Source organism: Rosa chinensis, chromosome 1 (genome assembly GCF_002994745.2).
Source record: "Rosa chinensis cultivar Old Blush chromosome 1, RchiOBHm-V2, whole genome shotgun sequence".
Taxonomy (NCBI): domain Eukaryota; kingdom Viridiplantae; phylum Streptophyta; class Magnoliopsida; order Rosales; family Rosaceae; genus Rosa; species Rosa chinensis.
This window is the reverse complement of record NC_037088.1, coordinates 50,647,814-50,659,012: the sequence shown is the minus strand read 5'-3', so window position 1 is coordinate 50,659,012 and position 11,199 is coordinate 50,647,814. Positions and strand designations below refer to the sequence as shown.

The 11,199-nt window shown below is 37.1% G+C and overlaps 1 protein-coding gene across 1 annotated transcript; it reads right to left on the bottom strand.

Moving 5' to 3' along the window:
- Positions 1–7,166: 7,166 nt before the first annotated feature.
- LOC112169137 (uncharacterized protein At2g29880-like) lies at positions 7,167–9,270 on the bottom strand. The gene is made up of 6 exons (XM_040507362.1): positions 9,079–9,270; positions 8,441–8,990; positions 8,029–8,255; positions 7,598–7,670; positions 7,439–7,513; positions 7,167–7,336 (listed from the first exon to the last, which is right to left on the bottom strand). The coding sequence occupies exons 1-6, from the start codon at positions 9,268–9,270 to the stop codon at positions 7,167–7,169; spliced, it is 1,287 nt and encodes a 428-aa protein (XP_040363296.1).
- Between the last annotated feature and the right edge of the window lie 1,929 nt (positions 9,271–11,199).

Genomic DNA, 11,199 nt, shown 5'->3' with positions numbered 1-11,199 from the left:
GCAGGCCAGTGTTGGCGGCGGTCCTAGTGTATGATGGGTCCGAATCCATCATCTCTCTATACGGATAGAACAAGCCCACATCAATCGTACATCTCAAATACCGAAAGATATCTTTTACATCAATCCAATGACGTCGCGTTGATGCAAAACTATATTTAGCTAACAAGTTCATTGCAAATGAGATGTCCGGTCTTGTGCATTTAGCTAAGTATAATAATGCGCCTATTGTATTTAAGTAAGGCACTCTTGCCTCTAGCACATCTTTGTCATCATCCTTTGAACGAAGAAAATCCTTTTCAGGATCAAGACTACGGACGATCATGGGGGTGCTTGAAGATTTGACCTTGTCAAAATGCCTAAGCATCTATCAACACAATGCTCAAGTTCCAAACTGAGATATATCGTGTTCTCCCAAAATCCTTCATCTCAAACTCGGATTTCAAGTGTTCAGCGGTTTCTCTTAACTCTTTAAGGGCTTCTAATAAAGATCATGTCCAACCTGAACCGCGATAGAATCCGAAACTTGTTATGGAAACGCGTGGGCATATCTCTTCCCAATCAAGTAGTCATCTTAGTGAGCGTTTCAAACTTATTGCAAACGCGCTCCGTGGTTTAGAGCCACTTGACTTGGGTAAATGAAGTTCATCATGAACCTTCATGTATATTCCATATCTAGATCCCCATAGAGATACGTAGTGACCATATTTGTAAGCTGCATGATCAATTATTCGGAAACTACCAAACTGACAGGGTAGTGGAGTGCAATGACATTCATTACGAGAGAATATGTCTCATCGTAGTCGATTCCAGGGCGTTTTATGAGAAGCCTTGCTCCATAAGGCTAGATTACCATCTCTTTTTCTCACTACGCTTTCTAACGAAGACCCATTAGTCAACATGTTTTATGTTAGAAGGTGTTGGCATCATTGGCTCAAAAACCCTCCTCTTCGTTAGAGAATCCAACTTAACCTGAATCGCATCTTTCCATTTAGGCCAAATTTCTCTACGTTGGCATTCATTCATCAACGGAGCGTGGTTCGATATCATCAGACTTAACAAACTCATGCGCAACGAAATGCGCGACTACATCATCAATTATGATGGAGTTTCTATCCCACGTCTCATGTACACTAGTGTAATTTTCATAGAGCTCTATATTCTCAGGAATAGGTTCTGACGTTGAGGCGTCCCTCAACGGTAAGCTTAATCCGGAAGATACTCATGAGACGGATTTTGAGTGTCGATGATCAAATGATTGAAATGTGCCAAGTATCCTTCGAACCCACGGGCCTCCCACGCATCCTACCTGGGGCCATGGCCTATAACACCAGAGTGCCACTCTCTTTGGCGTTGGCGTCATGCCTATCTCCGTGTAGGGTGGCGCTACGTCCTCTAGTAGGGATGTCCTTCCTTGCAGGCTTGTTTGCAGCATATTTGTGTGATCTCGTCACTTTAATGGGGATCGAGATGAGACATAGTGGGGACAGACTATGACAATTCCTGTCGTTCCTGTTGAACATTCGTGTTCTTATCTTCCCCTAACGACGGGAATACTGTCTCATCAAAGTGACATCTGCAAATTTAGAGGTAAGAAGATCACCATCCAAGGGCATTAAGTGGCGAACGATTGTTGGAGTCTCAAATCCAACTGAGTTGCCCATTCGTCTATAAGGACCCATTATAGAGCGCTGTGGAGGCGCAATGGGCACATAAAGGGCTCACTCAAATGTGCGTAAGTGCAAAATACTTGTACCCAGTCACTAGCTGTAACGCAGATATACATTGAGTGGCGGTAGGTCGTAGATGAATTAGCATAGCTGCATGCGATATTGCATCACCCCAAGCGGATATAAGGAGATTCGTGCGCATTACTAATGTTCGGACTACCATCGTAGTCGTTTCCGCGAAACCATTTGGGTGTGTTCATGGGAATATGATGTCCAATATCAGTCCCAATGCAATAATCATTGAAAGTCTTCGATATAAACTCTCTAGCAATGCCAAATCCAATTGACTGAATAGGATGATCCGGGGGGTGAGCCTGTTGTCATATGGTATATGCTAGGAGTGTAGCATAAGCAACATTACAAGTGGACAATGGCATAACACGTGACCAACGTGTTTGCGTGTCAACCAACATTATGAGATATTTAAACGTCCGTAAGTTGGTTGAACTAGTCCACAGAATCCCTATGGATTCTATGTAAGAACAGAATGAGTATTGTCATATCCTTTGCATAGGACGGTCTCAATCTTAATTTCCCCAAGGAACGGGCTTTGTAAATCAAGTCATAAGCCTTAGAAGCAACCAATGAAGATTGTGGTGGGCCCTGAGCGTCTGAAACGTTATTTGAAGCCAGTTGGTGATTGCAACATCACCTGGGGCGCCATCACCATGATGTACGCCATCCATGTCATTTATGGATAGGGGCTGTGCCAGCCCTAGGCTGGTGGTGGACGGAGGCAGAGCCCTAGGCAGCAGCGTCAGTCACACATAGTCCATGAATCAACTTTTGATTCATGCTTCGTTTCGCTCGAAAGAAAAAATGTCCATGTGAAGTCTTTAGTAGACGGATCATAATATCATGACTAGGATGACCTATCCTGTCGTGAGAAAGCCAATATGTGTTTAAATCCAAGAGATATTCTCTCATAACTTCATTGGATTAATAGCTCGAATAGTGATATAGAGTCCACTAGAGAGACACATAAACTTTTCTAAGAGGCACTTTTGTTCGCAATCGTTAGAGATATCACAAAGGAACTCATTTCCGTTCTCTACATGCGTTTTCGCACGGAATCCGTTGGCTATTCATAGGTGCAATTTTCCCTAGGAGCATAGAGAGTTTCTGTGACAGTAATCAAGGTGCCATTTGGCAAGTAGAACTTTGGCTATTCCATGTCCTTGAATTAATATTGATGACCCAGCCATCGTAGTCACAAAGTAATATGCTCAGAAATAAAATGGAGTCATAATGAAAAGAACTCGAAATTTTATTCATAAACCAACGGAGTTACATCATCGTCTCTTTGACTAAAGAAAATCTAATCCAAAATGCTGGCTAATGCAAAACAATGGTAGTCGTCTAACTTCTTTAGGTAATTCTAAAATAAATGTGACCAGGTGAGTAGAGAGATGTCGGTGGAACAAAGCTCGCTTAAGTACTACTAATCTCAGAACATTCCTAGACATCACACTCACTTTGGGTGAGCCTACTTTGAAGAGAAACTAAATCATTGGCATTTACTATAAAAATATATGGTAATTGCCTATTACATATCTTGGAAAACTAAAGACTTAAATAGAATTGGCGATCTATTTATCCCAGCCAGATTTGTAGTCTTCAACCCTTCACGCTAGATCATCTTCTTGATCTTCTTGTTTCACATAGTGAGCTTCTCTTGGTTCACAATATGATTTGTAGGCAGTGACTAGTTCTTCACGAGCTCTACAAATGTGTGCCCAATGATCAGACACTCCACATCGAGAACATATATCTCTTTGCTCAAACTCCATTGATTGAGGCGCTTTGAAAGTGTCATTTAGATGGCTCTTAGTGTTGGTGGCGCCACCAACATGGCCAGAGGCGTTGCCTCCCTCTCTCTTTCCACATTGACCTCTTCGGTTCCATGTTCGCCTATTTTGGCGGTTACCTTCCCAAGTAGAGCGATTATATGGACCAGAACGTCGAAATGTATCCTTAAGATTAAGGTTTCGCTCTTGGCGCCCTCTCTTTGGGACACGACTATAATTGGATTCCGGAATATACTATGTTCCCACAGATCTTGAATTATAGTTCTTCACAAGGATGTTGTCATGTTTTTCAGTGACATTCATAACTCCAATTAGCTCATGAAACCTTGTGATCCGTCTTGCAGTAACATTGATTCGATAGTTCTTAGCAACCATCAATGCAGAGACGGGGAAGGTAGAGAGAGTTTTCTCAATCAACATCGCATTTGTGATCTCTTTACCACAGAATTTTATTAAGGATTTAATGCGAAGTGCTTCCGAATTGTAGTCAAGAACTGACTTGAAATCACAGAAGTAAAGGCTATGCCATCTCACTTCTAGGTCAGGAAGCAGGGAGTCACGGACGTTGCCAAATCTTTCTTCGAGTGAGACCCATAGTCTTCTGGGGTCTTCTTCATTCATACACTCGTACTGGAGCGAACCAACCATATGACGAGTCATTAGGATGATGGATCTCGCCTTATTTGCCTCTAAGGCTGCTCTATTTTCTTCCAAAGCTTGAGCTTGCTCAACAGTTAGCATGTCCTGGCTAGGCTCGAGAATCGTATCTAGAATTCTATCGGCCTTAAGATGCTGACGGATATCACGAACCCACCTGTGATATCCATAGCCATTTGTTCCCAATGGAGCAAAGTCCAATTTGTTCAGGTTACTCATCCTGAGAGAGAACTAGAAAAAATGGTTAGTTTCGGAGCGTAAAAGGCTACCACGAAAACATATAAAATTCCTGAGCGTAATCGCTTCCAAGAAATTAAATTCCAAGAGGTATTGGATTAGATAGAAACAATAACGTAAGTGGTCGATCATAAATTCTCTACAAACTTTAAGTTTAGAGATCGCAACAAGCTCTAAGCTTGGAGTGAGCATGAACCCCCACAGTTTGGCTTAATTTGGTCTCTCCTATGATGAAGAAAGGGGGGTAGAAGAAGGGAGGTTGCAAGTCCCCGAAAAAGAAGAGAAATTGAATTAAAAAAACTCTAAAAAAAGGGGAACGTTTAGTAAAAAATACCTCGAAATAGGTCGCCGAAAAATTTGACAGGAAAAACTTGCGGGAAAACTTGCAGGAAGTTGGCCGGAAAAAGTCGCCGGAAGTTGGCATGAAAGTGTCGCCGGCGGTGTTGACCGGATGCTGATGTGGCAGATATGCTGACGTGGCTGCTGACTCTGTTGCTAACGTAGCTGCTGATGGTGGTGTGGAGTCCGCTGCTGACGTGGTGTGGGATCAGCTACTGACGTGGTTGCATTAGTGGGCCGCGGCTTGGGTCGGCTTGGGCTGCGGCTTGGTCTCCTCCTTCCTCCTTTTTTTTTTCTTCCTTCTGCCAGTTTAGCTAGTTTTTTGGCAGGTTTTTGTGAGATTTCTTTTGGTTCTTGAATCGTCAGATTGAGATGTATCTACTGACAAAATTTGGTTGAAATTGGATGTCCGGAAGATGGTGAACCGGTGGAATATTTGCTGCGGGTTGTACCAAGCTTCCGGTGGCCGGTTCAGTAGGTTTTCGGCCGGTTCTTGGGGTGGTGCCGCCTGTTCTAGACTCCTGGGATTGAGTGTTTCAAGGTGTGAGGTGGAGGCAGAAAAGGCTTGAAGGTTTTGTATTTGGATTCAAGGTTTTTAGGGTGTGTCCTGTAACGTTTTGCAAAACAATTTTTTAAAAACTGTTTTATAAAATAAAAATGGGAAATTAAATTATGTATTTTCTGAATTTGAAAATGCGTTCGGTGGCTAAATTTCAAAATAGTTTTTTGAAAATGAAAAATAGAAAACGCGTCTGGTATATAAATTTTAGGGCTAAATACTGTTTAGTCCCTGAACTTTTGCTTAAAAAACACTTCAGTCCCTCACTTTTTAATTTGACAAGTTTACTCCTTGTTCTTTCAGTTTTACACCCAATAGGTCAATTCCGTTAAATTGTGCCATTAACTTCCTATTTTAAGGATAAAATTACTATCATAGCCCTGACTTTCTCTTTCTTTAATTTTTTTAATTGTTTTTATTCTTCTCTTTTATTTATTTTTTTGTTTCTTTAATTTTTTAATTATTTTTGTTCTTCTCTTTTATTTTTTTAATTATTTTTATTTTTCACTTTAATTGGACACTTTTACTTCTTATTTCTTCTATTATGACTAATTTTATGGGGTGTTTGGGTGAGCCGTAGAAGAAATTAATTTGCTGCTTGAGACCAATAAAATTAGTCATAACTTTTAATACGACTTTTATTAATTTTTTAAATTTTTTTTATTCTTCTCTTTTATTTTTTCTTCTGATTAGAACCAATAAAATTACAATTTTTTTTAATTGTTTTTATTCTTCTCTTTAATTTTTTCTTTTTGTTGGCACCAATAAAAGAGAAGAATAAAAACAACTAAAAAAAATTAGTAATTTTATTGATGCGAATCACAAGAATAAATAAAAGAGAAGAATAAAAACAATTTAAAAAATTAATAAAAGTCGTATTAAAAGTTATGAATAATTTTATTGGTGTCCAGCAACAAATTAATCTCTTCTCCGGCTCACCCAAACACCCAATAAAATTAGTTATAACAGAAGAAACAAGGGAGGGACTATAATAGTAATTTTTAATTTTTTATCCTTAAAAGAGAAGAAAAATAAAAGAGAAGAATAAAAACAATTAAAAAAATAAAAGAGAAGAATAAAAAAAATTAAAAAATTAGTAATTTTATTGGAATGAATCAGAAGAAAAAAAATAAAAGGGAAGAATAAAAAAATTAAAATATTAAAGAAAGAAAAAATAAAAGAGAAGAATAAAAACAATTAAAAAAATTAAAGAAATAGAAAGTCAGGGTTATAATAGTAATTTTATCCTTAAAATAGGAAGTTAACGGCACAATTTAATGTAGTGTAATGGGATGGACCTATTGGATGTAAAACTGAAAGAATAAGGAGTAAACGTGTCAAATTAGAGGACGAGGGACGGAAGTGTTTTTTCAGCAAAAGTTCAGGGACTAAACAGTATTTAGCCCAAAAAATGTGACAAATTTACTTTAAGAAATAAATGTAACTGATAAATTTAAAATTATTTCCTCAAAATCTTCAAAACAAAGTTGTCATATCACCATATCATCCCAACAAAAATTGCATTAAAAATCTACTATCACCAAACTTCTAAGGGTGAGGGATAAAGTCTTACCACAAGTCTTCTGCAATTTCATTTCTAACATTAGTCATTTGTGCAAGGTTCTCTTGTGACATATCTAAGTTCGTTGGTGTACTGTTTTCCTCCTCAAAAATCATATCTTCTACATCAAAAACTTCAAACAATCTGTCGCGACGAGCTTCCTTTCGAATAAAATTGTGTAAAACACAACATGCAATAGGGATACGTCATTGTCTTCTTGGAGGATAATTAGGCATATATTTTAAAATTGGAAAACATGCTTTCAGTACACCAAAACATCACTCAATCACATTTCGCAATGAAGAATGTCTGTAATTGAACAACTCCCTAGGGCCTCTTGGTGTACAACGAGGTCCTCTGTAATCACGCAAATGATACCTCTCACCTCGATAAGGAGCTAAGAATCCTGGCATGTTTGTATATCCAGCATCCACCACATAATAATATCCTGTTTTTTTTATAATTAATTTGTGCATGTCAAAATCAAAGTAAAGCATATGTATTTTCATTTAATTAGAAAGCTATAAAAAAAAGTAACGTAGTTTTATACCTTCATTTGGAAATTGAAAATTATTCTCTGGCCTGGTCACTGCATCTGCAAAGACCCTAGAATCATTCGCAGTCCCTTCCCATCCAGTATAAACAAAGGTGAACATCATGTCAAAGGAGCATGCACACATGACATTTTGGGTAACCAGGACCTACCTACCACGATATGAAGTTTGTTTCTGAGCCGGGGCCCATGCAGCGACATGTGTTCCATCAATTGCCCCAATACATTTCTGTCATAAGATAAATAAATATTAGAGAGAAATTTAAAGAAAAAAAAATTCATTCATAATAATTCCTTACCTCAAAATATGGATAAAACTTTGGATTGTTCAAAATTTCTGGAGGTGTTTCTCCTTGACTTTGAGGACGTATGATCTGTGGCAATAACTTACACAAGGCTGCTAACACACGCTTAAATTGTCGATGAATAGTATCTTTTAACCGTTGAAAGTGCTCAGCAGCCATTCTCATGCGCTTACTATGAGATACTATATATAAGAAAATAGCCACCGCCTCTTGAATGCCTACATGCTGATCATCTTTTAATAAATTTAAACTCTCAAGCGTGCAACACAACCTTTAAAATACATGTTTATCCATGCGCAATGAGTTATAAATTCTATCTGGATGTCCATTCAGCAACTCTTGCACATATTCAGCTCCAGTTAATATCGATGTATGGCAAGGAACCTTGTCTATGTATGAAGACCAATAATCATAGATGTTCATACATATTATCATATGTTGTGCCATTTCATCTAGTTCTGAAGAACTATTTGAGTCACCATCTTCCATGTCTATAATCATCTTATTACCTACTGAAAAAGATTCAAAAACATAGTTAATTCAGAATATCGCAATATATAACACAAAAGTTGTAAAATCAATGAATAACATCGATCATTTATTTGATATCAAATAAACATAAAACAAGAACCAAAAGTTTACCAAAGTAACAAAAATGAATAGGAAATAATATGATAGTTCATGCAACTAAGACAAGCAACAAGCAAGAGATTAGCTAGCCAAGCTCTCCTTCTTTCATTTGACATGGTAAGGAAAAGCCTCCTCCATTCAACAACTATAAGCTTATCCATCATTTTAATAAATGTGGCATGATCAATGTCTCCCAATGTTTCCACAATTTGCACACACTCTTCAATGGAGTACTTCTCCTTATTCTCTTCATCATTTTTTTCTTTTCTTTGTTGTAGCTTTTCTTTCATCACTTCACCACAAATTTCTAAGTAGGCTTCCATTTTGTCCCTTTTTTTTGTTCGACGCTCTGAAGGTGGAGCCTCTGTCATAGCTTTTCTTTTCCCTCTGATCTCATTTTGAGTATTATTAACATCGAAATCCTCATCAAGATTGATGTGAACTCCATTGTTAAGAAAGTTATTCTCTAACTCACGCTCATCATCTGAATTAGGAGGGAGCTGGCTAGAGGCATAATGTAGTTGACCCGTTGCAGTAGTAGTATTGAATATTTCCCCTAGAGTTTCATAATGTTCCAAGCCTTTCTTACGATAGGGCTTCACTCCCGGTACTCTCTGTAATGAAAAATGCCATATTACATATAGCAAAAAAATTATATATTGAAAGCTCAATAAACAAAAATTGGGTTGACACTAAATAAACCTTAATATAAGTAGCCCATACTTCCTCTGATGCAGTAACCGTGTTTGCAATAGGGTCCCATCCAAATCCGGTATGCTCAATCAAATCAGAAAATTCATGGTGTTTTTTGCGTAGTCTATTGAACTTAGACTTGAATTGTGCCACAGTGTATCTTTTCATAGTTTCAGCAAACAACTCATCACTTATTTCCATCCAAATTTTCTTTTTGAAAGTGGATGTTTGCATATCTCCTTTTTTCACATGCTCATGCAAAATATGAATAAATTTTCCTTCATTCTTAGCAGACCATTCAGCTTTATCATCAATCTCCACTTCATTAGAGGCCATTTTCCTTAAATGAAAATGAGATGAAAATAAACTGTAATGCTAACACTAATACTATTACTATTATTATTCTATATCAATATATATGATGCATCAGTTTGATTAAACGAATGAACAACCAATAAAGATTTTTCAATGAACAGAGTGTAATCTTATACAATCAATATGATGCATCTCCTTAGCTATATGATACAACCAATAAAGTGATAAGATATATCCTACTTAATATATAAACTGCAATTAGCCAAATCAGTGCTAAAATCTATTAGTTGGCACTAATGAGATAATATATAAACATCAAAAGGATGCCAAAGATATATATGCACCAGTAGCCAACAACAAATCAAATGTATCAAATGTACTTCAAAGTTCCAAGTTCCAACGAATCAAATGTACTTCCAAAGTTCCAGTAACCAACATATACATATATATGCACCATCAGTTTAAAGGATGCCAAAGATATATATGCACCAGTAGCCAACAGCAAATCAAATGAATCAAATGTACTTCAAAGTTCCAAGTTCCAACGAATCAAATGTACTTCCAAAGTTCCAGTAACCAACATATACATATATATGCACCATCAGTTTAAAGGATGCCAAAGATATCTTCTCCTATATCAACTCACCCATAAAAAAAAACTCAAATACAGACAGATATTAAGAGAATGTCATGCATAAGAAGAACAAAAGAGTACACATGTTGATTCTTAAACGGAAGCTATAAATAAATGAAGTTGCAGGTGCAATGAGAACATTGATTCCATCAACAATATCTAGTTGTTATCTATTCACAACACCTCTAATACGTCAACAGAACAAAAGAAACAGCCAAGAAAACTCTAGATTATGTTTCAAGCTATATAATAAAAAATAAAAAATAAAAGAAACCTAAACAAAAAGAAAAAGCATACCAGGAGCAGTAGTGTCAGAACCGATGCGGGCAGGAGAAGCCGCCTTTGCTTCTGTCTTGCTACCTAATTTTTGGTATTAACACAGGAGTAAATTCCAAGCAGTGACATAAAATCTAACATAAATCGACATGTTTTCTGACAGCAAAAGTATGAATCGATCATGGCCAGTTATTATGAAACAAGAATAGCAAAGAACAATTCAATATTTAGGGGAAAAATATCATACCTAGAGCAATAGATTCCAGATGAAGCTCTGTTTCCTGAAGAAGATGAACACGACTTAGATGGATTGGCAAAGAACAATGAATCAATAAATATATAGTCTTTGAGCCAAAAATTGCCGCGCTCTCATCCCGCGCCCGCTGCATTCTTTTATGGAAAAAAGATCCCGTTCTTCTCTTCCTCGCATCAGTATCCTGCGTTTCACAAATTTAGGATTATGTTTTCAGAAAAAGAAGGAAACGCTGATATATCGTTTTGGAAAAGATAGACTAAAATTGATTATGTATTTAAGATAGAGTTTTTATTGAATTAGGAATCTAATGCACCAAATGCAATCTTGGGCTTTTTTGAATTTGCAAAATAGAAAACAGTATTTAAAAACGATACAGAACGCACCCTTAGCTTCTTGAATCAGAGTTTGGCTATTTGTTTCTAGGTTAGGGCTTCATGCTGATAACGTGTTTTAGGGAAACGATATTTGAGAGAGAATTGTTGTGTGTTCTCATTGATAATATGGGTCTATTTATATAGAAGATTACAATGCATAGAATCTGAATTGTACAAGGAAATGTAATCATACAATGAATGGATATCTCTAAGATATTCTCCGAGATTCTCTCTAATTAAAACCCTATTACCACTAGGTCAAGTAACCTAGAGTT

Excerpts from the sequence above, each read along its gene's own strand:
- LOC112169137 (XM_040507362.1), bottom strand. The coding sequence starts at position 9,270 with ATGGAAATAAGTGATGAGTTGTTTGCTGAAACTATGAAAAGATACACT. Across the intron at positions 8,991-9,078 it reads TATGGGCTACTTATATTAAG|AGAGTACCGGGAGTGAAGCC; the intron begins GTTTATTTAGTG and ends TTTTCATTACAG. Across the intron at positions 7,514-7,597 it reads GAAACAAACTTCATATCGTG|GGACTGCGAATGATTCTAGG; the intron begins GTAGGTAGGTCC and ends CTGGATGGGAAG.